Below are 25,152 nucleotides of genomic sequence, written 5' to 3' on the forward strand. Positions count from 1 at the left end.
ACCTCCCTGGCAGGACAAATGCTACATGGAAACCCCCAGGGGCTGCTGTCTGTGTGCGGTCAGGGTAGGGGCTCAACAGGGGCCCCCAAATGCATCTCCTGATGTGACCTTATTTGGAAATACGGGGTCTGCAGATGTCATTACTTGAGTTAGGAGGATCTTGCTGGGTTGGTATCTTTATGAGGACATAGAGGAGGAGAGATCCATGACGAGGGAGGCGACCACCAGCCCAGGATGCCTGGACCCCCAAGGAGCTGGAGGGCAGGAAGGACCCTCCCTTTGGGCCTCTGGCCTCCAGAACTGGGAGAAAGAATCGGCCTCTGCTGAGCTGCCCGGTGTGTGGCACTAGGTTAATCCTGCCCTTCTGCCTAGAAGGGGTGGCTGGGTCATGCCTGTGCATCATTGTGTCCTTGCACCTCAAGCTGCTCTCACAATGACAACATGCGTGCAGTAGAGGGAGACTCAGGAGGTGGCTGACACCAGGCACAGTCATGGCTGGACATGGGGTCAGAACCAGAATTGAGCCCAAGGTGGGAAGTCCACAGAGGAAGCACCTCGGTGACTTCGGGAGTGGGAAGCAAATGACAAGGGGACAGGAGGGGCTGTTCGCAGATTTAATGGCGGGGGTTTGAGGTCAGGAGGGTCACAGCTGCCGCTCCTGCTTTTCTTGTAGCAGGGAGGCCGCCTACAGGTGGGACGCGGTGGCCACGGAGTGCAGTTGGTGGGATGGGACATCCAGGGGGCTTGAGATGTTGCTGGTGATGAGGAATGTCAAGTGGCACTGAGGCTGGTGGGCAAGGCCACAGGCAGGTTCTCTCGTGTGGGCGCTTGCCCCTTTCCTCCCCCCCAGACCCCATTCAGGAGTGAGCCCCAGCGGCCGAGAGGGCCCTCCTCCTTCCTTCCTTCCGTTGGGCTGGAGTGAGGGGAGGAGGTCGGCTCAGGCATGGTCTGGGGGTCCAGGGTGGTCACAGCACGAGTGTCGAGTGCTTGGCCGCTGAGGAATGTAGCTGGGATCGGGTATGGCAGCAGCGAGGGCAGGCCGGGGTGGCCCGAGCCCGGGGCTGGGAATGTGCAGCTGAGGCCAGTGGTCCCAGAGGCCTCCCAACTTGGGGTCGGGCGGCGGGAAGGAGGGTGGCCGTGGCAGGGGTGGAGGGGCACCCAGGGCTCAGAGCTTGTGGGGGTTCACCCACTTGTAGGTGCCCTCATACTGGAAACCCACTTTCTTCATCAGCTCGTCTGCCTCCGTGGGGCCTCGGCTGGAGAGTGACAGGTGGAGGAGAGGCGTGAGGGAGCTTCACCCTCGCCCTGCACCCCTGCCTGTGGGCTCGGCCCCCAGCCCCCACCCTTTTCTCACCTGCCATAAAGGTAGGGGATGGGCTGAAGCTTCTCCAGCTCGATCTGGTGCAGCAGTGGGGTGAAGATCCGCCAGGCCTCCCGGAGCTCGTCACTGAGGGGACATGGCGTGGCTTGGGAGGCTGGCACTACACAGGGAGGGAGGGAAAAGGCATGCAGGGGCGGGGCGGACAGCTGGGCCTCACCTGCGCACGAAGTGCATCTGGCTTCCGCAGAAGACGTCCAGGATGAGGCGCTCATAGGCATCTGGGAGCTTCACGTTCTGTGAGGAAGAGGGTGTCCCACTGATGCCACCACTGGCCACCGTGCAGTCCCCAGGCCCAGGCCCCCAGCGCGGCCCGCCCTCCGGGCACCTTGTATCTGTTGCCGTAGGTCAAGTCCAGCTCCGACTCCTCGGGGTTGAAGAACAGGCCCGGCTTCTTGGTCATCATCTTGGTGTATACGGCCTCATTGGGCTGTACGCGGATCACCAGCTCGTTGCGCTTGCACTGCTGGTGGAAGATGTCACCTGCCACGTCGTGGAACTGCAGCCTCACCTCGGCCTTGCGCTCGTTCAGGGCCTTGCCGCAGCGCAGGATGAAGGGCACCCCTGTGTGGGGGAAAGGACGGCCTCAGCAGCAGCTCTCTCGGGGCGGGGACCGGGGCGTGAGTGTGAGTGGGAGCTCCGGGGCCAGCGCCATGCGAACATACGAAGGAGCAGCGAGTCCGTCCCCAGCGAGAAGGGCCTCCCGAGGGCATGCCCGGTTCCACCTTGCTGGGCCTTGAAGGTGCCACCTACCATCCCACCTTTCGTTCTCCACATAGAGCACGACAGCTGCAAAGGTGGCAGTGGTGGACCCGCGGGGCACCGTGGGGTCATCTAGGTATCCTTTGGTGGCCTCGCCCTCTCCATCAGGGTTCCCCACGTACTGGCCCAGGACAACGTTGCTGGCCTGCACTTCTGAGATACATTTCAACACCTTGACCTGGGAGAAAGCCGGGGGTGGGGAGAGCAGGCTGCGTGGGTGCGGAGCTTCGGTGCAGGGGTGACTGCGGCCACTGACTGGCAGCCCTCAGGGAAAGGAGACCCCTGCTCAGCTCTGCTCACGGTGCTGGAGGCCCAGCTCCAGGCCCCTCCCTGAGGGTCCTCCAGGACAACCTTGGTCCATCTCAAGTCTATTCTGATGGAAAAGCTGAGGCCCGGAGAGGCAATGGCCTGACCTGGTCCCATATCAACTCTCAGACCTGGGACATGACAACCTGGGGTTCGTGATTCCCAGTCCAGGTCATCCCCGGGAGGCCACGCTGTGCTCAGAGCTGGTGGCTTCTCCGGGGATGAGGACACCTGCTCTGCATGTGTGCTTCTGCTCAGTGCGTCACAGATGAGCCCACGACGGAGCGTGGTCCCAGGGACCAGGGTGTCCCACCCCCCACCTTCTCATCACGGACGTCATCAGAGTTGGTGGAGGCGGGCTTCTCCATGGCCACCAGACACAGCATCTGCAGGAGGTGGTTCTGCATCACGTCCCTGGGGAAAGAAGACCCCAGAGCTCTGGTTGGGCACAGCTTCCAGGTTCACCTCAGCTCCCCACCCTGTTGACCTGGTTCCACGGCCTGGGGGCCCCAAACAAGGCTTCCTGGTGACAAGCTGGTCCCCTTAAATCAAGGTAGGACATGGTGACACTGTCACTGAATCATGAAAGCCTGGGGTGCTTGGCTGTGCGGAGGTCCCGCCCTTTCCAGCACCCTCTGACGGCTCAGACACTCGGGTTTGGAACTGCAGGGTGAGGAGGTGCTCCCCCAAGACGGGGAAGCGAAGGGCTCTCACCGGATGATCCCAAATTCATCGAAATAGCCCCCGCGGCCCTCAGTGCCGAACGGCTCCTTGAAGGTGAGGATCACGCAGGCGATGTTGTCCCGGTTCCAGATGGGGCCGAAGATCCTGTTGGCAAATCTGTGGGGAGGGGCAAGGTGGTGGAACCGCCCTTAGGCCTCTGCGGCGCAGGGGCCACGTGGAAGAGATCACCCTTGCCCGAGTTCTGGAGAAATTCGTCCTTGGGGAGGCAGCGGCCGAGCGAGGCTCCTGGGCACCACCCCCGCCCTGGTCCCCTGGCCGGGGCTCGGCCGCACCTCAGCACCATGAGATTCTGCACCATCTCCTTGCCGAGGTAGTGGTCGATGCGATAGATCTGGTCCTCGCGGAACAAGGAGGAGATGTGGTTGGACAGCCGGTCGGAGCTCTGCAGGTCCCTCCCGAAGGGCTTCTCCACGATGATGCGGTTCCAGCCTCTGCTGGGAGCCCCGAGCTGCGTCACCCTAACATCCTCCTCATCCCCATGGCCACCTCCCCTGCCTTGAGTTCCCAGACGACCCCCTGGCTCAACACCTCCAGGAATCCTTCCCACCCTGGGTGCCAGGGTGGCACTGCTGGCATGCTCCAAGGAGCCCATTCCCCTACTGCCTCACGCTGGGTCCCCAGTGGATTGGAGTGACCTGGTGGCTCGTAGGGGAGCAGAGCGAGGAGGCGTCCGGGGCATAGCTTCCTCATAGGTTTGAAAACGGGTAAAGGACCCCTGCAGAACGTTCCCATGGCATTCTGCATTCAAAACCAGCCAGAGGACTAGAGCCTCTGCCTGGGTTGGGAAACCACCCAGCGTGGGCCATGCTGCACTCGTAGAGTGAGGCTACCACCTAGCGGCCTGGCCGGGCCTCCAGAAAAGCGGAGTGGGCAGGCAGAGTGTTTTGTGGAGCAATGCTGCCACCTTGTGTTCTTGGTGGGGATGGCCCCAGCGCCACGGATGCGGCAGGGGATGGATGCGCTGCCCGGATCCCGGGCGCGGGGGGTGCTCTTTACAGCAGTGGGGAGCACTGCCTGGCCCAGCCTAGGAGGAGGGAAGGGGAGCAAGGGCAAGCCTTACGTCTGGCTCATGCAGAATTCGTGGATGTTCTTGGTGACAGCCTCGTAGACGGTTGGGGGCAAGGCCAGGTAGAAGAGGCGGTTGGCCTGCGACCCCTGGTGGAGGGCGTTCATGTGGCTACTGAGGCGCTGGTAGGAGGCTGCATCATCATACTGGCCGGCCACATAGGAGTTGCGGGCGAAGAAGTCCTCCAGCTTGAGCTTCTCCTCTGGGGTGGCCTGGGAGACACAGACAGACAGACAGACGTCAGCCCCTCTCTTAGAGTCCATGTCTGTTCTGCCCCAGGGGTCTTCCCTGGAGGCCCAGGGAGGGCACCGTCAGAAGTCAGTGTCCCAGTCCCACGCTGGGATCAGCCCCATCTCAGCAGCTTTGCACATCCAGAGCGAGGGACCTTGTGCCTTAAGATGGAGGCCAGATTTCAGGACACTTTGACCTGGGAGTACACTGGAGAAAGCTCTGTCCCCAAAATCATGAGAAAATGCAGCAGAGCACAGCAGGATGGGACCCGTGAGTCCTGGTCACAGAGGGCTGGTAATGGGGGTCTCAAGGGAGTGTGAGAGCAGGTGGGTCAGGATGGGGTGGGGGGAGGGCAGTCTGGTGGAGAGGGAGGCCCTGATACGACCCACCTTGAAGAAGGGCTCACTCTGCCTGCGGATGTCAGCCACTGTGAGGCGGGAGCGGGCATAGCCCACGATGAAGGTGTTTTCGGGCAGAAGCCCATCCCGGAACAGCCACCTGAGGGCAGAGCACAGCCGTCACCAGGGTGGGCAGGGCAGGGCCAGGCCAGTCCCTGGCGGGAGGTCACAGGGGCAGCGGGGGGACATGCTTACCAGATGGTGGGGTAGATCTTCTTCTTGGCCAGGTCACCCTGTGGCAGAGGGAACAGGTGTGTGGTTAGACGTGGCTGGGGACGTGACCTACATCATCCTCCACCCTTGGTAATCCGGGCACTATGCAGGATCACTACCTAGCCACAAGCATATCTGTCTTGCCCTGATATACACACAGAGGAGCCCCAAGATTCAAGCCTGTGCGGGCCCTCCCCCTGAGGAGGCAGGAGACGGAAACGCATCTCCTGCATTCCAGAAGAAAACCTGAAAATTCAATTCAGTAGAACTGAGGGATGACGGAAGTACCACGTAGCCAAATTTGTGAGATGTGACCTCAAATGCTTACGTTAGCAAAAAGACTGGCTCAAAAATAAGGAGCTAAGCATTCTGCTTAAGAGGTGAGAAAAAGGGCCGGGCGCGGTGGCTCATGCCTGTAATCCCAGCACTTTGGGAGGCCGAGGAAGGCGGATCACCTGAGGTCAGGAGTTGAAGACCAGCCTGGCCAACATGTTGAAACCCCGTCTCTACTAAAAATACAAACATTAGCCAGGCGTGGTGGTGGGTGCCTGTAATCCCAGTTACCCAGGAGGCTGACGCAGGAGAATCGCTTGAACCCGGGAGGCGAAGGTTGCAGTGAGCTGAGATCGCACCACTGGACTCCAGCCTGGGTGACAAGAGCGAGACTCTGTCTTGTGAGAAAAAGGATAGAACTGTAAGCCGAACTACAAGGAAGGAAATAATGACAAGTAAAATGAATAAAACGAAAAGCTAACCCAAAGACAACATGAACAAAGACTGATAGAAACAGACAACCCTCTGGCATGGCTGCTTCTTTAAAAGAGCACAGACAATTGGTACAATCGGACAAAGTCCCAGACACAACACAGGAGAGGGTCTGATGAACTCTATTCCACGCCTGACAACCTAGATGAGATGGACAAATTTCTAGAAAAATCCAACCTACTCAAACAGAGCAATGGGGCTGGGTGCTCTGGCTCACGCCTGTAATCCCAGCAGTTTGGGAGGTCAAGGCAGGTGGATCACCTAAGGTCAGGAGTTCAAGACCAGACTGGTCACCATGGCGAAACCCCATCTCTACTAAAGTACAAAAATTAGCCAGGTGTGGTGGCGGGCACCTGTAATCCCAGCTGCTCTGGAGGCTGAGGCAGGAGAATCACTTGAATCTGGGAGGCAGAGGTTGCAGTGAGCCGAGATCGCACCACTGCAGTCTAGCCTGGGTGACAGAGCAAGACTCCAGGCAAAAAAAAAAAAAAAAAAAAAAAAAAAAGGCAAGCGATCCCACCTCCTGAACCTCCTGGCACAGACAGCCAAAATGCAAGGAAAAGAGAAGCAAACTCTGCCTGCAGAGTGAAGAAAGGGGAACCCTTCCCAAGCCACCTTATAGGGCCTGCAGAGCCTGGGGACCAAAACCTGATGAGAAAGGCACATGGGAAAACCCATCAGCCTCATTCACACACACATGCAGATGAAGAAATCCCACAGGAAACATCAGCAGGCCGGCCGCAGTTCACACATCCCAGCACTTTGGGAGACCAAGGTGGGAGGACTGCTTGAACCCAGGAGGTTTTTATTTTTCTGAGATGCGGTCTCACTGTCACCCAGGCCGGAGTTCAGAGGCATGATCTCAGTTCACTGCAACCTCTGCCTCCTGGGCTTAAGCAATCCTCCCACTTCAGCCTCCTGAGTATCTGGGATTACAGGTACATGCCACCACACCCAGCTAATTTTTTGTAGAGACAGGGTTTTCCCATATTGCCCAGGCTGGTCTTGAATTCTTGGGCTCAAGTGACCTGCCCGCCTCAGACTCCCAAAGTGCTGGGATAACAGGCGACAGCCACCATGCCCAGCCCCAACCCAGGAGTTTGAAACGAGCCTGGGCAACACAGTGAGACCCCAACTCTACAAAAATAAAAGTAAAAACTGAAGCTGGGCATGTGGTGCGTGCTGGTGGTCCTGGTTCCTCGGGAGGCTGAGGTGGAGGAATCCAGGACCCTCCCAGGAGCTGAGCCCAGGAATCGAGGTTTTGGGGAGTGCACTCCAGCCTGGGTGACAGAGGGAGACCGTGTCTTTTTGCAAAAAAGAAAGTAAACAGCAGCAAACCAAATCCTGCAGTGTTCAAAACAGTAACATGTCGGTAGCAAGTTGGGTTTATTCTGTAAATAAAAAGTTGGTTTGATATAACAGAAAAAAATCAATCACTGAAATTCACCATATTAAGAGATTAAAGAAAAAAAACTAATAAATCTCTGCCTACTGCTATGTTTTGATATTTTAAATCTAGCAATCTTGCTCAATCCAACAGATGTAGATGGAGTGTTTCAGAAATTACCTGTTCATGATAAAACTCTTAGCAGAGGAGGAATATAAGTGAACTTCCTTAACCTGATAAAGAGCATCTATTAAACACAATCCTGGCCGGGTGCGGTGGCTCACGCCTGTCATGCCAGCACTTTGGGAGGCCGAGGTGGGCAGATCACTCGAAGTCAGGAGTTCAAAACTAGCGTGGCCAACATGGTGAAACCCCATGTCTACTAAAAATACAAAAATTATCTGGGGGCGGTGATAGGTGCCTGTAATCACAGCTACTCAGGAGGCTGAGGCAGGAGAATCGCCTGAACCCAGGAGGTGGAGGTTGCGGTGAGCTGAGATCGCGCCACTGTAGCCTGGGCAATCTCAAAACGAAACCCAACCCAACCCAACCCAACCCAATCCGAAACCATCATCCTTGCAAATACTGCAAATACCATACTTCTGGGAAATGTTCATAATTCCTTTAAGCAATCAGGAACGAGAAAAGTGCAGTAAGGCAAGAAAATGGAAATGGCGTTCAGTCTGGGCTGTGAGATGGTCCAGGCGCTCCCCGACAGTCTGGAAGCCTGTGATCAAGAGAAGCACACACCTATCATGCGACCCAGCCGTTCGACTCCTAGGGAGTACCCAAGAGAAAGCGAAGTGGATGTCCACACAAAGACTTGGACACGAATGGCCACAACAGCCTTAGCTCACAGCAGCCCCAAACTGGAAACAAGTCAAACACTTGAATTAACATGTGAACCTGCAAACTATGCATCCAAACGACGATACCACTCAGCAGCACTGGGCCATCTCAGTACCAGAGGTGCAACCCTCTACAAGCTCCCTCTCATGGAGTTCTGGAATAGGCAAAACCAGCCCATTGTGCCTGGAGCAGGGGGTAGACTGGCGGGAAATGGGCACCCAGGAACTTTCTGGGGAGATGATAATAGCCTTTATTGTGATGAGGGTGCAGAGCCAATTGTACAGTTAAGATTTGTGCACATCGAGAAAACCAACAGTGGAGTGAAGGGTGGGGAGCGGGTCAGACGCTTTGGGGGCCAGCAACTAGGAGCAGGCTCCCTGGGTGCAGAGCATATTCTGTTTCTTGATCTAGGAGCAGGTTCTGCGGCTCTGCTGAGTTTGTGAAAAGTCACCGGGCTAGGCCTGCACCATCCGTGTTCTTCATGACATAGATTTCTCTTTTTGAGAGGGAGTCTCACTCTATCACCCAGGCTGGAGTGCACTGGCGCAATCTCGGCTCACCGCAATCTCCACCTCCTGGGTTCAAGCAATTCTCCTGCCTTAGCCTCCTGAGTAGTTGGGACTCCAGGCATCTGACACCGTGCCTGAGTAATTATTGTATTTTTAGTAGAGATGGGTTTCCCCATGTTAGCCAGGTTGGTCTCAAACTCCTGACCTTAGGTGATCTGCCTGCCTTGGCCTCCCAAAGGGCTGAGATGATAGGTGTGAGCCACTGCACCTGGGCATGACATATACTTCAATAAAACATGGTAAAAACTAATAGACAGGCCGGGTGCGGTGGCTCACGCCTGTAATCCCAGCACTTTGGAAGACCGGGGCAGGCGGATCACGAGGTCAAGAGATTGAGGCAATCCTGGCCAACGTGGTGAAACCCCGTCTCTACTACAAATACAAAAAATTAGCTGGGCGTGGTTGTGTGTGCCTGTAGTCCCAGCTACTCAGGAGACTGAGGCAGGAAAATCACTTAAAGCCGGGAGGCGGAGGTTGTGGTGAGCCTAGACCACGCCATTGCACTCCAGCCTGGTTGACAGAGCGAGACTCCATCTCACACACACAGATGAAAACAAAAGACATGCTCTTCAAAGCGATCAGACACTGCAACCATGGATGGGTCCGTTTCTATGAACCATTATAGAACGGAGGCTGTGCCACCAGGACTCATGCCCCCACCCAGAGACAGGCAGTCAGGAAGCCACCGGGGGCTTCCAGGTGGGAAATCGCTATGGTGTGCGCCTTGTGTGCTCTGCTTCTGCCCCTCCTTGGGCGAGCTCGGTGCGGGGCTTCAGATGGGAGCTGCAGGCAGACTGCTCCCGAGTTTCTTCCCAGCCTGGTTACAAGTGTCTGCGGGTCATCTCCAGGCTGCACTGGGACCCCAGCATCCCCACAGTGGGCTGTTCCCAACCAGGGTTGCCTGTGTTGGTATCTGGGGGCTGCTAGCCACTCGTCATTTATGTCCTGAGCCCTCCGGAGTGGGGCTCTCCTGTAACTGCCACACGAAAGCTTTATAAATGGTCTTCTTGCCCCCCAGATGCTGCAGTGACCATCTTCAAAATAAAGTTCCAGTCCTGCCACCAGCTGGGCTTGTACCGCCCGTGAGACCTTCTCACTCATCGCTACGTGACATGAAGCCCAGTGCAGCCCTCCTAGAGTCCGACTTGCTGCTCCCTGAAGCCACAAGGACCCCTTGCTTCTGCATCCTTCCAAGTCCAGCTCAGACGACCCCTCACCCTAGGGTAGGAGCTCCTCCACTCTGCTCCTCATAGCACCCTGCCATCAGTGGGACCGGGGAGGGGAACACTGGCCACGTCACATCAACTCAGGGTTGGCGCCGCACACAGAAAGGGCCAGCTCGCTGGGGACTAACTTGTCCTTGAATGAAACGGAAATAACTACAGCCTCACTCAAAGCAGGTCATGTTTGCTCATGACCAAATTCTGGTAGATCATGAGGCATCGGGGCAGACTCCAGGAAGGTACTGGTGGCAGGGGACCGGTCTGCTGAGTCACAGCGGCCCCACGCTCCAGGCTGTTTGTTCCTGCTGCTCCCTTTGGGATTAACTGGAGATTGAACCTGTTCGCCTTGTTCCAGCTCAGCCCCTGCAACCGACCGTCTGCTGGGCTCCGAGTCACCTGAGAGAGGTGAGGTGAGGTAAGACGGAGGACAGCGTGGGTGGGGGAAGGCCAGGCAGCTCCCTCCCATGGTGACGGGGAGCTAAGCTCAGCTGAGCTGTGCCGAGCAGAGCCAGACTGAGCTGCTCTCCTCAGGGCTCAGGGCCAGCCCTGCCCTCCCAGCTGGGACTTTCTGGAGGGATGAGCACAGGAAGACATGGGCAAACCTGACAGCTTAGTCAAGAGTCTACTCCTGCCATGTGGGTGGGGGCAATTCAAGGGGTCCTTAGTGAGAAGCAGTTGGGAGCTTCTCATTTTCCCCACGCCCTCCTCTTTCCTGAGGACCACAGCAGGGGAGGGACCTTCTCAACGACACAGGGTGACTTAGTAAAAGCAGGATACGATTAAGATCTCCAGCCACCAATGTCTGGCTAGGCCAGGGCAAAGGGACCTAGGCCATGACCTGTTTTATAAACCCAAATCGCTACAGCTCTTGTCTTGGCATGAGGGTTTCATGGTAGAGGGTGATGCCTGCTGGAGGGCCAGCACGGGTGGGCCATCCCATCCCCAAGGTTCGCCAGGGTCAAGGACCTGCCCAGACTCCCTGGGTGGAGCCCTGGGCCTTGGCAGAGGCCCAGCTGGTTCCAGGCCACTGGGGCCAGAGAACCTGGGGGCTGCTGAGTTAGCTCAGCTGAAAAACCAACAAAAGGGCCTCCCTCCTAAACCCAGGGGCTCATGAGTCACCGGGGCTTTGGGAGAGTGCCAACATCATCATGACACAGCAAGAGTCTTATCGGACCAACGGAGAAGTCAGCCCAGAAATGTTCCGAGGAAAGGGAGGGGTGGGGGCCGCTGGGTCATCCGTTGCACGGGCTCATCATCAGGATGCGTCCTGAATGCCCAGCAAGCCCATGGCCCTTGTGATCCAGGTGGGGAAACTGAGGCCCAGAGAGGTGAGGACCCCGTAGACTGTCAGTCCCAGTCTCTTCCCCTCACTCCCTGTGAGGCTCTCCAGCCTCATCGAGTTCCCATCAGGTGGGGAAAGATGCTGTTCCAGGCACACGCTGGTCTGCAAGGCCAGAGCTTTCTGGAAGAGGGCAGTGAGTGCCTCGGCTCCCTTCTGGTAGGGGCGGGAGTCCTGAGAAGGTGGGAAGTGGCTCACTTGGTAACTATGAGCCATCATCAGGGCCCCCAGGAAGGAAGCTGGGTGTGTGGGCAAGCATTGGGCAAGCTGGCCCGGAGGAGGAAGGGACAGAGGAAGGCCACGTGGGTCCAGCCTGCCCCAGGGTGTCCCGCTTGCCTGGCTGTGGGTGTGCCAGCCACTTGCCTGCTTGCAGTTTCTAGGTCACGCTGAGCTAGTTCCCAACTCGGGGCTTCGGGAATTTGCTCTTCCTTTTGTGTGGGTGCTCCTCAGCCTGCCCCGGCAGGCTTGCTCTCCAGGCCCTGCTTGTGGGATCTATGTGCTCTGGGGGCCTGAGAACACAAGGCCCACATGTATCTGTTGAAACACACGCCAGCCTGAGCTCTTGCTGGTCTGCTTACTTGTCCCATGAGGAGGGCAGGGACTGGCTGCTGTCGCCCAGAAGTGCCCGATCACTCTCTGCTGAATGATGGAAAATGGGCTCTTTTCCTGGAGCAGCAGATTCTAGGATTGTGTGCCCCCAAGCGCCACCCTGTGTACCTCCCGCATCAGGCACGGAAGGAGCCTGCCTGAGCATGCCACCCCTTGTCCCCTACCCACAGTGCTGGAGTTGGCACTTTCTATTTCTGCTTTGAAAGCCTCTGGTTGTCACTCTCAGAGCAGAGGAGAGCAAAGGGGAACCCCACTGATTTCAACGAAACAAAGTTGCCCAATCCCAAGCTGGCCACAGGTGAAGACAGCGAAATGACACAATCAGCTTGGAAAAGCCTAAGGACCCTGGGCACTCGTTTCAAAAGCTGTCATTTGCTACACGAAATGCTGACAGAGAAAGGAAAACACTTGCTCCAAGTCACACAGCAAGCTTGGATGCTCGGTGAGGTGTCTAATGAGAGCTGAAGGCCTGGAGTCATAAGCCATCATTGTGGCCTGGGCTGCTGTGTTGCAGTGACCTTGTGACAGCATGGGGTGGAGACGGGGAAAGGAGAAAGCATCCTCAGTTACCTTCTCCTCCAGTCTGCTTCCTGGACTAAGGGCTTAATGGCAGAGTCCTAGGTGGTAAGGTTTGTGACTGATGCAGGTACGGCTCTTTTAATTTTTTTTGACATGGAGTCTCATTCAGTCTGTCGCGCAGCCTGGAGTGCAGTGGTGAGATCTCGGCTCACTGCAACCTCTGCCTCCCAGGTTCAAGCAATTCTCCTGCCTCAGCTTCCTAAGTAGCTGGGATTACAGGCAGGCGCCACCATGCCCGGCTAATTTTTGTATTTTTAGTAGAGACGGGGTTTTGCCATGCTGACCAGGCTAGTCTCAAACTCCTGACCTCAGGTTATCTGCCCGCCTCAGTCTCCCAAAGTGTTGGGACTACAGGTGTGAGTCACAGGGCCTGGTCAGGTACGGCTCTTCTGAGGGGACTAGGCTGGGGCCGAGGGCAAGCCCAATCCACTGTGGGCTCCACCTGGGTACCTCTTCTGGGTCTCAGGCATATGGGGAGTCAGAGGACAGTGCTTGGGGCGGCCCTGCCTTACTTCTCCCTTGGCTGCCTCCTCATTCCTTTTGGCCCTCCTTTTCTAAGTTCTGATCAGAAGTACAAAGGTGTCAAGGTTTGCAAAGTGTGACAGTGCGTTGTTGTACATGAACAAAGAACCGCTAAGCTCATTCAGCACTCAGGGACGCATTATGAGGAAGAGCTAATTAGTTTTGTAAGAGCTGTTGCTCAAGGTTATAAGGTACTTTTTTTTTTTTTTGAGCTGGAGTTTTGCGCTTGTCACCCAGACTGGAGTGGAATGGTGAAATCTTGGCTCATGGCGAAACCTCTGCCTCAGCCTCCTGAGTAGCAGGGATTACAGGTGCCTGCCACCATGCCCGGCTAATTTTTGTATTTTTAGTAGAGATGGGATTTCACTGTGTTGACCAGGCTGGTCTTGAACTCTTGACCTCAAGTGATCCTCCCAAAGTGCTGGGATTACAGGCGTGAGCCACTGTGCCCGGCCTGGTTATGAGGTAAATTCATGGCAAAGATGGTCATATGGTAGTGAGCAGATTGAGTGCATCCAGGATTAAAAGTGAAAACTGAGACCAAGTGTAATTTGAGATGAAGCTCTTGTTCCATCAGCCCGTGCACAGTCTCACTGCCCCATGGGACACACGGGAGGGCGCTCCGGTCTGAGCTCTATTAGAACCGCCCCTTCCTCTCCTCCCTCCCCTCCCATGCAAATCCTCATGCTATACTATTCTTTGGTCTTTCCTAAGAGTACAAAATGGCGGTTCCACAAGCTGGACAACTGGGGCCAGGTGGGGTGAAGCAGAGCTCCTCGGTAGGCTTTGCAAATGGAGGCAAAGAGCCAGTGTTCAAAGAAAGGCTGAGTGTTTGTCTCCAGGGAACCTGAAGTCTTAGAGAGCAAAGAAGCAGAGATTGAGCCTCAGATCCTGCCTTTGGAACTCATTTGTTAAGGCATGAACAGGTTTGGAAAAACCACAGAATGAACAGCAGTCCCTGTTTTCCCCAAGAAGTCCAACTAGACAGTCCCCAGAGACCTTGCAACTCCAGGACTAAGCACTACATTCAGTGGCTAGGCACAGGTTTCAGAAATGTCAGTTGCGGGGCACAGCGGCTCAGGCCTGTAATCCTAGCGCTTCACCTGAGATCAAGAGTTTGAGACCAGCCTGGCCAACATGGTGAAACCCCGTCTCTACTAATCATACAAAAATTACGCGGTTGTGGTGGTGCCTGCCTGTAATGTCAGCCACTTGTGGGGGCTGAGGCAGGAGAATCGCTTGAACCCAGGAGGCAGAGGTTGCAGTGAGCCAAGATCACGCCATTGCACTTCAGCCTGGGAGACACAGTGAAACTCCATCTCCAAAAAAAGAAAAAAAAAAAAGAAATGTCTTGCAAGTGCATGCACGTCAGGTAGTGCTGGGATGATCCTGGCGCGAGCAGGAGCAGGAGCAGGAGCTCAATCTAGCAGAGCCTATGTGGCCCTACAGCAATTAGTGAGAAAAGCTGAGGCATGGAGCAGGCACTTCCTGGCTTTTAGGATTGGGTCCTGGGAGAGACTCACCGATGCACCCATGATGATGAATATGTGTGTATCCGACTGATGGAAGGCATCGCCCTGGAACAGCTCTTCCCGCAGGATCCCGCACACCTGGGTCCGGCTAAGAGCCACCTGCTCTGCCATAACGCTGTCTGGTGGAAGAAAGTCTCGTTAACAAGGCAGAACAGAAGAGCACTGAGAAGTTAGCCCCTTTCTTGAGAGTTCCTCTGGGGTCTCACCGGGGTGAAGCCTGATTACCAAAAGTACTCCTTGTGAACGGCTGGGCGTTAGGGAGTGGGTGACGGGTTAGAAACTGTTGGTTCTGGGCTCCAGCCACACTCTCCCAGGCAACCTTCACTCAGGGTGTACTTTCCAAAATTACCCAAAGCATTGGTGGATTCCAGCTAGAGCATCAATTCTGGGCAACCGAGTAAAATCCTTGTGGGACATGGAACTACATGCCCAGGACCATCTCACTCTCGACTGCAGCGGGAACGCCACAATGACCTGGAGCGTGTTAGATGGTGCAGATGCTGGAGTTCAGCTCCTGCCCTCCCCTTGCCAAGACGGGTGACCCCGGCCGGCAAGTCCCCTTCCCTCTCGGGGTCTCAGGGTCCTCAGGGGCCCAAGAGAGGAGATACGGGGTATAAAGGGATCGGTTAAGACCCTTTCGATTCTGCTCGGTTCTCAAGCACAGCAACATCGTGCATTTTGCCGCTGCGCGCCGGCAGGGCAGTACGCCCCTTAGCCAGCACGGCGCTCGCCCGTCCGCCCAGTTACCTGAGCTTAGTCGCCGCCGCCCTCCACGCTCGCAGCCCCGAAGTACACGGCCGTTTCCGGGGGCTGAGCCCCGCCGGCCCAATTAATCGGCGGGGCGGGGGCGGGCGCCTCGGCTGAGCCGACCCGCCTCAGGCTAGGCGCGCGGGGCGGGGCCTCGGCTGCCACCCCTCGTGCGGGCGGGGCGAGGGCAGGTGCGCGCGCATCCCAGGCCAGCCCCGCCCCTCTGGCACCTGCGCTGGAGGCCGGCCTGCTGGCGGCCTGCCGTCCCTGCTGCCGCTGCCCCGCATCCCCGATGTCTAGGCGGGCGCGGCTGCAGCTCCGCGCAGTGCTCCTGGGTCCCCATCGCCGGCCCGGCCCCACCCCCATTGTCCGTTTTTCCCGCCTGCCCCGGCGGCCCCGCGGGCTCGCGGAGGTCTCCACTTCCGCCGGCAGCGTGGCCACGCCTCCTCTGGGCTGTCCCTCGGCTCCTGGGAGGGGCCTTCTGCAGCGCCGCTCCTCCGGGAACCCTCGCTTGTTCGTGGGTCAAGCCGGCCCTATTGGGCAGTCTGTTGTTGACTCCTCCCCCGGCGAGGGCGGGGCGGCCGAGCGCCCTGAGGCTAGACGCCGCTGTCCGAGAGACAAGGGGGGGCCTGTAGGCTGTGACGCCCCGCAAAGTGGCGGTCGTGCGTATCATTACCGAGCTTTCGCGGGCCGGCAGAGACTGGCAGACTCAAACTTCTCTCCGGAGCGGAATACGGCCCTACCGCGGCCTCACACCTCTCGCCGGCTTCTCGTGTTCCAGGGGCGGAGCTTGTGTTTGTACTTCCGGATCCCACAGCTATGACACCGGAAGCCGGAAGCAGGGATTTCGACAGCGGAGAAGGGAAGGGCGACCGCGGAACTGAGACTTTCTCGGAGCGCGGGGGCCTTACCAGCGCTCACAGTCTGCCGCTCCCACCCTTCTCACGTCTGACCGACTCTGCTGACAGGTGTGTGTGTCCTTTTCCCCAAGGACAGGGTTCCATCAGAGGGCGTACTGCCGCCTCCGAGACTCTCCCGGACGTTCTGGCTCCCCCCTCTTCTTGGGCCCCAGCCAGTTCTTGCCGCGCGCTTCTGGAGCACTGGCCAAGGCGGGCCGATTCAGGACCTGGGTTACTTGGGCGGCGAGCTGGACTGTTTCTGCTCCTCCCTCCTCCTCCACTGCAGGGTCTGACCATACTTTTAGTGCGGGGACTCCTCTGGTTCAGAGACATTTTCTGTTCTCCAAACTTGACTGCGCTCAGTCAAGGTCGTTAAATTCTTTGAAAATGCCTCAAATATAGTTTGGCAGCTAGATGTCTTATCTCATGTGCCTGTTTGCTCATTTTACAAAACAACATCTGCCCATCCTCATACTGTTTCTGTGATCTGAGAATGAATGGGGTGTCCTGCCACATTAGAGGAACAGCACGGAGGTCACTATAGCTGGAGCAGAGTGAGGGAGGGGAGCACGGTTGGAGAGGAGGGGATGAGGAACCCGATGGTACAGGGTTTTGTAGGCCGTTGTGGGGATGTTGGCTTTTACGCAGAGGGCAACAGGGAACCATGGTAGGGTTCTCAGTAGAGGAGGAATGTGATCGGAATTACCTCTTAGACTGATGGTTCTAGCAGTGGTGGGGAGAACACACCATAGGGGACAAGAGCGACAGAAGGGTGACCTGTTAAGAGGTGATTGCAGCAATCCAGCTCAGAGACAGTGTTTTGAGCATTTTATTATTGAACTTTTCAAAAATGTACAAAAGTAGAAAAATTAGCAAATCTTTTTTTTGTTTTTTTTTGAGATACGGAGTCTCACGCTGTCACCTAGGCTGGAGTGCAGTGGCATCATCTCAGCTCACTGTAACCTCCTCCTCCTGAGTTCAAGCGATTCTCCTGCCTCAGCTTCCCAAGTAGCTGGGACTACAGACATGTGCCACCATGCTCAGCTAATTTTTATATTTTTAGAAGAGATGGGGTTTCACTATATTTTGGCAAGGCTGATCTCGAACTCCTGACCTCAGGTGATTCGCCTGCCTCAGCCTCCCAAAGTGCTGGGATTACAGGCGTGAGCCACCACACACGACCAATATAGTAAATCTTATGTACCCAGTTCCCGATTTCAACAATTGAAGTTATTAACTTTTGACTAATTTTGTTTGATTTATACCCCTTGCAATCCTCTCCCGTTCTTTTCTTTTTTTTTTTTCTTTTTTTTCTTTTTTTTTTTTGGAGATGGAGTCTCCCTCTGTCGCCAGGCTGGAGTGCAGTGGCGCGATCTCGGCTCACTGCAACCTCCGCCTCGTAGGTTCAAGCGATTCTCCTTGCCTCAGCCTCCCAAGTAGCTGGGACTACAGGCACGCGCCACCACACCTGGCTAATTTTTGTATTTTTAGTAGAGACAGGTTTTCATCATGTTGGCCTGGATGGTCTGCATCTCTTGACCTTGTGATCCACCTGCCTTAGCCTCTCTAAGTGCTGGGATTACAGGTGCTAGCCACTGTGCCTGGCCTGTTTTTTTTTTGTTTTTTTTTTTTTGAGACCCAGTCTCACTGTGTCATCCAGGCTGGAGTGCAGTGGCATGATCTTGGCTCACTGCAATCTCCATCTCCCAGGTTCAAGCGATTATCCTGCCTCAGCCTCCCAAGTAGCTGGGATTACAGGCATGCACCACCACTCCCAGCTGTTTTTTTTTTGCTATTTTTAGTAAATACAGGGTTTTGACATGTTGGCCACGCTGGTCTCGAACTCCTGACCTCAAGTGTTCCACCTGTCTTGACCTCCCAGAGTGCTGGGATTACAGGTGTGAACCACCACGCCCGGCCACCATTGTTATTTTCAGTAACAGCTTGAGATGTCATTAGCATGTCACACAGTTCATCCATTTAAAGTGTACAGTTCAATGGTTTGTAGTATGTATATTCACAGAGTTGGGCAACCATCACCACTAATTTCTGAACATTTTCATCATCCCCTAAAGAAACCCCATACCCTTTAGCTTACCTTGTCTTCTCCCTAGCAGGCATTAATCCACTTTATGTGTATGGATTTGCCTATTGTGGACATCTCGTCTAAATAGAATCATGCAATATTTAATCTTTTGTGACTTGTTTATTTTTCTTAGCATAGTATTTGCAAGATGTGCTCATGTTATAGCATGTTTGTTTATTCACGGTTGATGGGCATTTGGGTTGATTCCACTCTGGCTGCTGTGAGTAATGCCGCTGCAAGCATTCATGTGGAGACATGTGTTTTCATTTCTCTCGGGTATATACCTAGGAGTTTTCTGATTATTTGGTGGTGAATTCAGACATCATCTTTAAACATTTAAGTGTGCCTCTCTCTGAGACGAGACTCTGAAAAACAAGCACATCATGATCACAGCTTAAACAGGTAATGGTAACTGCTTAGTGTGATCAGATGGGTTGGGGGATACATTTTGACAGGATTTCCTGATGGATTAGATGTGCTCGTGTGTGTGTGTTTGTGTGTATGTGTGTGTGTGTGTGAGAGAGAGAGAGAGAATTGAAAAGGGCTTTTGACAACTGGAGGATGGATTTGCCATCAGCTGATAACAAAGAAGGCCTTGGGTAGATCTGGGTTTTGGGGACTGTCAGGGGTCTTAGAGAGGTTCATTTGGAGAGGACTACTAGATATCCAAGTAGAAATGTTGAGTTTGATAAATGAATATGGAGTTTAGAAAAGAGGTCTAATTAAGCACCAAGATTGGAGTTGAAGTCATGAGACTGGGTAGAACTCCTGCGGGAGTGAACACGGTTACATTGTCCCCTAGGACAGTGCCCTGGGGCACCCCAACATGAAGGGCGGGAACCCAGTGAGAGTGCCTGGGCAGGAGCAGCCAGCAAGATAGGGAGTAAACCAGGAGAAGGGGCTGTTCTGAAAGCCAAGGGTGGAAAGTAGATTGAGGAGGAAGCGATCAGCTATGCCAGCTGCAGTAGGGTATTCAGGGGGACAGTATTGGTGTTAACAATCAAAATGGCCAAGTTTATTTGGTGTTAAAGTCATCTTCCCTCACCTGAAGCCTGCTTACAGGTATCAGTACCTGTACCTCCTGGTAGTCAGTCTTCCTGGACAGGATTTCAAAGGGCTCCAGGCTGGCATTGCCCTGTGTGGTCTGCTTCTAGTTCACCAGAGAACACAAGCAACTCAGCCTGTCCCTCCACCCCGCTGTCTCAGGCTGACAGCCCACTGTTAGATTCCTCAGCACATGCTGTTAGACACCAGATGTCCCCTCTGCCCTTGCCCCTAGTCCCAGGAAACACTCATCAGGCTCTAAGAGGGGACCCTCCCTCGCATGTCTCTGGTTCTGGTGGCTGCCTCCATCCAGTCTCCGCCTTGGTCCCTATACGGCTCACTCCCCTGTGCGTCTCCCTCTGGTTGTTGGGTTCAGGGCCCACCCCCGTCACCCAGAATGATATCATCTTGAGATCCTATATCTGCAAAGACCGTTTCCCAAATAAAATCACACGTATATGTTCCAGGGGTTAGAACATGGGCATATCTTTTCAGGGGGCTACCATTCAGCCCATTACAGTGGCTAAGGGGCTGGTACCCTCTGCTTCTCCTGCTTGAGGGTGTGTAGGGGTCAGGACATCTCCCTCCACAAACAGTCCTCTCCCGACTCTCCCACCTCTGGTGAAATTCTTCCATTTCCCACCTTTGGAATGAGAGAAGCATCCTGGGGCAGTAGGGGAATTATCATTTTTCTGTTTAAAACGTAGCCCCAGAACTTGTGGGCTCATCCTGCAGGGTAAGGATGTGGGGCTCCTGTGACTCCCCTGCTGCCCTCCTCTTGCAGCCCTGGCCCTGTTGCATGAGCAGACACCTCTGGAAGAGCCAGCTGTGTGAGATGGTGCAGCCCAGTGGTGGCCCGGCAGCAGATCAGGACGTGCTGGGTGAAGAGTCTCCTCTGGGGAAGCCAGCCATGTTGCACCTGCCTTCAGAGCAGGGTGCTCCTGAGACCCTCCAGCGCTGCCTGGAGGAGAATCAAGAGCTCCGAGGTGAGGAAAGAGTTGGGATCTGCCCTGCTGAGGAGAAGGCATCCTCTCCCCACCTGCACCTTTGCGTTTCCTGGGCCTGGGATGGGGATGTGCTGGCCTCCCTCTTGGTTTCAGGAAGTAGACCCTGAGACGTGGATTAGCAGGGAGGAAGTTTAGAGTGCTCTCAGGATCAGTACTGGGAAGGGAAAGGAGGGACAGTGGAAGAAGCCGGGGTGGGCAGAGGGAGAAGCACGGTGGTGGGCAGGCTCCGGAACAGCCTCAGTGGACCCTACCGGGAACTGTGGACCTGGAATGAACCTTCCAGTTTGGACCAACATGTCCAGGCCTGTATGTGCGTGCACTGAGCATTCACAAAGTGCTGTCTATCCTGGGACGGGGCAGAGTTGGCCCTGGGAAGAGGTGTGGTCTGCCCAGAGAGGGGGTGGGGCCTAGTCCTGGAAATGGGTGGGATCTGCCCTTATAGAGGGGCGGGGTCTGTCTTGGGAAAAGTGCGTTCCTCCCCTACACCCCCAGACACCTCAGCGGAGGTGAAGGCCGACCTCCCATACCCAGCCGAGTGGCTGGGACCAGGGAGTTCTTTCGTAGGCTGCCAGCTCCAGGTCGTCATGGGTTCAGGGCTCAGTTGCATGCTCCTGCCCATGCCCCGGGTGTGATGACACCCCCAGCCCCTGCCCTTCTTCCTCCCACCCCCTCTCCTTGCCACTGCTCTGCATGGGCCTGGGTTGGCCCGGGGGGGCCAGGTGGCACCCACCGTACAATCTTGCCTTTCTGCTGCAGGGGCATTCTAAACTGCCGGTCCCAGAGCTGCAGGGAGGGGCCACACAGACTCCCCAGGTGGCTCACTGGGCGTGGTGGGGCCCGTAGCCCCTTTTGTGAGGCTGAATTGGAGAGTTCCTGCTGGGGCATGGAGGCCCAACACGACCTGCCTGCTCCAGGACAGGGGCCCTACCTCAGTGCCATCGGCACCTGGGGCTGGAGAATTCTCTTGTGCTTGGAATCTTTAGGGGGAGACTCATGGAAAGAAGTTGCATGTCCGTACTGTGTGATTCCACTTATGTGACATGTCCTGAAGAGGGCAGTCTGCAGGGGCAGAGGCAGATGAGGAGGGGCTGGGGAGTTAGATAGTATTGATGGTTGCACAGCCTTATCGATACACTGAAAACCACTGAATTAGTTAAAATGGTGAATTTGATGTCATGTGAATTTTACCTCAGTTAAGAACATTTTTTTTTTTAATTAAATTTTTTTTTTTTTTTAAAAGATGGGGTTTCACCACGTTGGCCAGGATGGTCTAGAACTCCCGACCTCAGGTGATCCACCCACCTCGGCCTCCCAAAGTGCTAGGATTACAGGCATGAGCCACTGCGCCCTGCCCAAGAACATTTTTAAAAAGACAAGTTGCAGGCCGGGCGCAGTGTCTCATGCCTGTAATCCCAGCAGTTTGGGAGGCTAAGGCGGGCGGATCACCTGAGGTCAGGAGTTCTAGACCATCCTGGCCAACGTGGTGAAACCCCGTCTCTACTAAAAATACAAAATTAGCTGGGTGTGGTGGGGGGCGCCTGTAATCCTAGCTACTGGGGAGGCTGAGGCAGGAGAATTGCTTGAACCCAGGAGGTGGAGGTTGTAGTGAGCCAAGATTGCGCCACTGCACTCCAGCCTGGGTGACAAGAGTGAGACTCCGTCTCAAAAAAATAAAAAGACAAGTTGCAGGTAAGCTGAGCTGTGGGCAGAGCGAGCAGGGTTCTGATGGGGGATAGGGGGACGTTGCGCTCGTCAGCAGGCAGTAGTTAGCTGGTTGAGGGTGTTGATCACTGGGTGACATGAAGCTACTGCCTGCCCCATTTGATCCAGCTCTGTAGTTGCTAAACCTTTGCACATCACTGAGCAGTTTTGTGTTCTCAGATGGCTCCTTCACTACTTGGGGTGTCTCCTGGGTGTGGGGCTCTCCTTCCTGTGGCCTCTGCTGACTGCCTGGCCCTGGCACATGCCCTGACAAGGGGCGGAGCAGCGGTTTTTCCCGTTTGTTTTCTGCTTTCTTGTTTAACCCTCCTCTTCTTGGAAGATGGATGTTATTGTCTCTGTTGACTATGCAGATGAGGACTTTGAGGCTCAGAGAAGCCACTAACTTGCCTGGTCCAAGTCTCTGGGCCTCTCAGGCTGCAGTCAGCAATGCTGCAGTGAACTTTGCCTGGGAGCCTGACCCTGGGAGTCTGCAGCGATGTCAGGACTCCTGATCCAGAAGACAGCAGAGATGTAGGCCAGGAAGGACCAGTACTGGGCGTCCGAGGGCAGGCACACCTCAGACTGACCAGAATACAAATCAGTTCCAGTCACTGACAAAGAAAGTGGCATAAGGCCAGGCGCAGTGGCTCACGCCTATAATCCCAGCACATCGGGAGGCTGAGGTGGGAGGATCACTTGAGGCCAAGAATTTGAGACCAGCCTGGGCAACATAGCAAGACCCTGTCTCTACAAAATAAAAATTAAAAAAAGTGGCATTTGACACATACTTTTTTTTGAGACAGAGTTTCGCTCTTGTTCCCCAGGCTGCAGTGCAGTGGCACAACCTTGGCTCACTGCAGCCTCCACCTCCAGGTTCAAGTGATTCTCCTGCCTCACTCTCCTGAGTAGCCGGGACTACAGGCACGCGCCACTGCGGCTACTTTTTATATTTTTAGTAGAGACGGGGTTTCATCGTGTTGGCCAGGCTGGTCTGGAACTCCTGACCAAGTGAAGCTGATGTGTTTGGTATTTTCTTGGAGAAACTGAGGGGCATTAGTATAATTGATTTTGGAAGTGTTTAAAGAAACAGAAGGGAATGTTGACACGCCGTCCACCCCTAAGAGAGGCGGCATGGTATTATGGGGGGGCACCAGGATGGTCAGTTAGCCTCCCAAAGTGCTGGGATTACAGGCATGAGACACTGCGCCCTGCTTCTGGCCTCTGACTTCCTGAGCCGTAGGCCCCTGTGGGCCCAGGCGGGGCCCGACGAGCCAGGCTACCCAGCTCCCCTTTGCTGTCCCCTCTGCCACCAGATGCCATCCGGCAGAGCAACCAGATGCTGCGGGAGCGCTGTGAGGAGCTTCTGCATTTCCAAGCCAGCCAGAGGGAAGAGAAGGAGTTCCTCATGTGCAAATTCCAGGAGGCCAGGAAACTGGTGGAGAGACTCGGCCTGGAGAAGCTCGACCTGAAGACGCAGAAGGAGCAGGCCCTGCGCGAGGTGGAGCACCTGAGGAGGTGCCAGCAGGTAGCCGGGCAGGAGCAGGCTCCGAAAACCCAAGGGGACGCCCGTGTTCTACAAGGGAACCCATGGTTGGGTCCCCAAGAGCACCTGGGGCTCGATGCTGTGCTGGGAGGGCTCAGAACTCAGAAAAGCTGTCACACTCCTAGTTGTGGTTTATTACAATGGAAGGACACAGGTTACGGTCAGCGAAGGCTCAGGGTGCATGGGGCGGGGTTCAGGAGAGACGAGATGTGGGCCTCTGTGGCTCCTCGCCCAGGGGTGCTGTACAGACAGCAGCTGTTTCTTTCAGCAATGGTGTGGGACGGTGCGCACGGAGTCACAACCAGGGAAGCTCACCCCTGCTGTGGCAGTTGGGGTTTCCGTGGGGGGTGGGTCGCGTAGGCATGGAGCGCCCGGGTGGCCGACTTCAGTCACTTGGGCCACAGCCACCAGAGGGCCAGCCGTGTGGCCCAAGGCTCCCCCAATAAGTCATGTCGTTAGCACCGACCACCCGGCTTCAGGGCCTTTGTGTATGGGCTTGGCTGAAGGCAGGATCCTGGAGACGGGAGTCAGGAAGGGGCTGTGCTGCCTTCGAGGGGCAAGGTGGGGAGAAGTGGTGGAGATGAAACTTGCTGGCAGGCACCTGGCACTTGCCACAGGCAGGCTTCGCTCCCTTGGGGAAAGGCGTGGACCGTGGGCTGTGCACGCTGTTCCACTCAGGGCTTGGAGTGCCTGGCTTAAGGTGCTGATCTCCCGTGTGGGAAGTGGCTGAGTTTTCTACAGCTGCCGTGACCAAGCACCACAGACGGTGGGGCAGAAGCCACAGGAACGTGTGGCCTCCGGTTCTGGAGGCCTGGAGGCTGAGCTGGCGGTGGCGTCGGCAGGGTGGGCTCACTGACCCGCCCGGGGCCGTGAGGGAGCTGCCGTCCAGGCCTGTCCCCAGCGCCGGGGGCTGCCGGCTGCACCTCTCCGGTCTGCGTCTCCGTCATCCTGTGGCCTTGTCCCCGCGGGCCTCTGCGCCTGTCCTCCTCTTTTTACAAGGACACTGGCATTGAAGATACATAAAAGCGGGCCTTATGTTCAAGCTGAGAAAAGAGATTTTCTTCAGAAACGCCTGCTTGCGGGGGAGTGAGCTGAGCTCTGTTCCTGCCCCAGCAGAGGCGGCCTGGCCTTGTGAAGCTGGAGTGAGGGAGTCGGGAGGGGGCGAGGGGGGCTCCAGTGAAAGACGACAGGGCGGCCAGTGTCCTTGCCACGAGGCCGGCCGTGTGTGGGAGCTGCCGGTCGTTACCCAGGTTGGGATTCTTCCCTCCCTCGGAGACTTGGACACCGGGCCCCGTCCCTCCCGAGGATTCCATTTCCAAGGGGTGGCTGCGGGGCCCTCGGGGAAGGCCCTGGGTGGTGGGTGCTGCACGGGTGTCTCAAAGGGACAGGGGTAGCCCTGTCTAGTAAATGTTCTAAGAAAGGGAGGTCAGGTGTTGGCTGGAACAGACAGACAGCAATCGCTTTGGACAGCCCTGAGTGTTTCTAGACGGGAGCTCACTCAAGAAGGGCTGGGGTGTCCCAGGGGGCCCGTGAGGTGGTGGCCGGGTGTCTTAGTGCAGGGGTTTGAGTGAAGCGTGCCTGCCGAGGGGTTCCGCAGTTCCCAGTGTTGAACACAGTTCAGTATCCACTGTTGCTTTGCACAGACTCTCCATC

The 25,152-nt window shown here is 55.9% G+C and overlaps 2 protein-coding genes across 10 annotated transcripts in view; one reads left to right on the top strand and one right to left on the bottom strand.

Moving 5' to 3' along the window:
• Positions 1-599: 599 nt before the first annotated feature.
• On the bottom strand, positions 600-15,998 carry G6PD (glucose-6-phosphate dehydrogenase). 4 transcript variants are annotated; one of them, XM_012467060.2, is made up of 13 exons: positions 15,896-15,998; positions 14,464-14,591; positions 5,081-5,118; positions 4,877-4,985; positions 4,251-4,468; positions 3,463-3,621; positions 3,161-3,286; positions 2,767-2,860; positions 2,132-2,318; positions 1,707-1,942; positions 1,539-1,615; positions 1,355-1,447; positions 600-1,256 (listed from the first exon to the last, which is right to left on the bottom strand). In XM_012467060.2, exons 2-13 carry the CDS (start codon positions 14,581-14,583, stop codon positions 1,166-1,168), a joined length of 1,548 nt encoding a protein of 515 aa, XP_012322483.1. In that variant the 5' UTR covers positions 14,584-14,591; positions 15,896-15,998; the 3' UTR covers positions 600-1,165. The 4 variants fall into 4 exon arrangements, with proteins under 4 accessions (XP_012322483.1, XP_012322482.1, XP_012322481.1 ...); XM_012467059.2 differs by lacking the exon at positions 15,896-15,998 and adding an exon at positions 15,220-15,442; XM_012467058.3 differs by having other exon boundaries at positions 921-1,256; positions 3,463-3,624; positions 15,896-15,990.
• IKBKG (inhibitor of nuclear factor kappa B kinase regulatory subunit gamma) overlaps positions 10,153-25,152 on the top strand; it is a 31,238-nt gene continuing 16,238 nt past the window's right edge. For 2 of the 6 annotated variants that reach the window (XR_001109737.3, XM_012467064.3), the window contains exons 1-3: positions 15,842-16,187; positions 20,033-20,234; positions 23,270-23,481. Coding sequence is in view for 5 of the 6 variants with exons in the window: in XM_012467064.3 (XP_012322487.1) it covers positions 20,048-20,234; positions 23,270-23,481 (399 nt within the window). In the remaining variant the exon portion in view is untranslated. Of the gene's footprint in view, positions 10,307-15,840; positions 16,188-20,032; positions 20,235-23,269; positions 23,482-25,152 lie in introns of those variants that run through there. The other 4 variants (XM_012467062.3, XM_012467063.3, XM_012467061.3 and 1 more) reach the window with 4 other exon arrangements.

This window comes from Aotus nancymaae, unplaced genomic scaffold (assembly GCF_030222135.1).
Source record: "Aotus nancymaae isolate 86718 unplaced genomic scaffold, 86718_ANA_hifiasm-v0.15.2.pri h1tg000138l, whole genome shotgun sequence".
Taxonomy (NCBI): domain Eukaryota; kingdom Metazoa; phylum Chordata; class Mammalia; order Primates; family Aotidae; genus Aotus; species Aotus nancymaae.

Excerpts from the sequence above, each read along its gene's own strand:
- G6PD (XM_012467058.3), bottom strand. The coding sequence starts at position 14,583 with ATGGCAGAGCAGGTGGCTCTTAGCCGGACCCAGGTGTGCGGGATCCTG. Across the intron at positions 4,469-4,876 it reads AGAGTGAGCCCTTCTTCAAG|GCCACCCCAGAGGAGAAGCT; the intron begins GTGGGTCGTATC and ends TGTGTCTCCCAG. Across the intron at positions 1,257-1,354 it reads ATCCCCTACCTTTATGGCAG|CCGAGGCCCCACGGAGGCAG; the intron begins GTGAGAAAAGGG and ends GTCACTCTCCAG.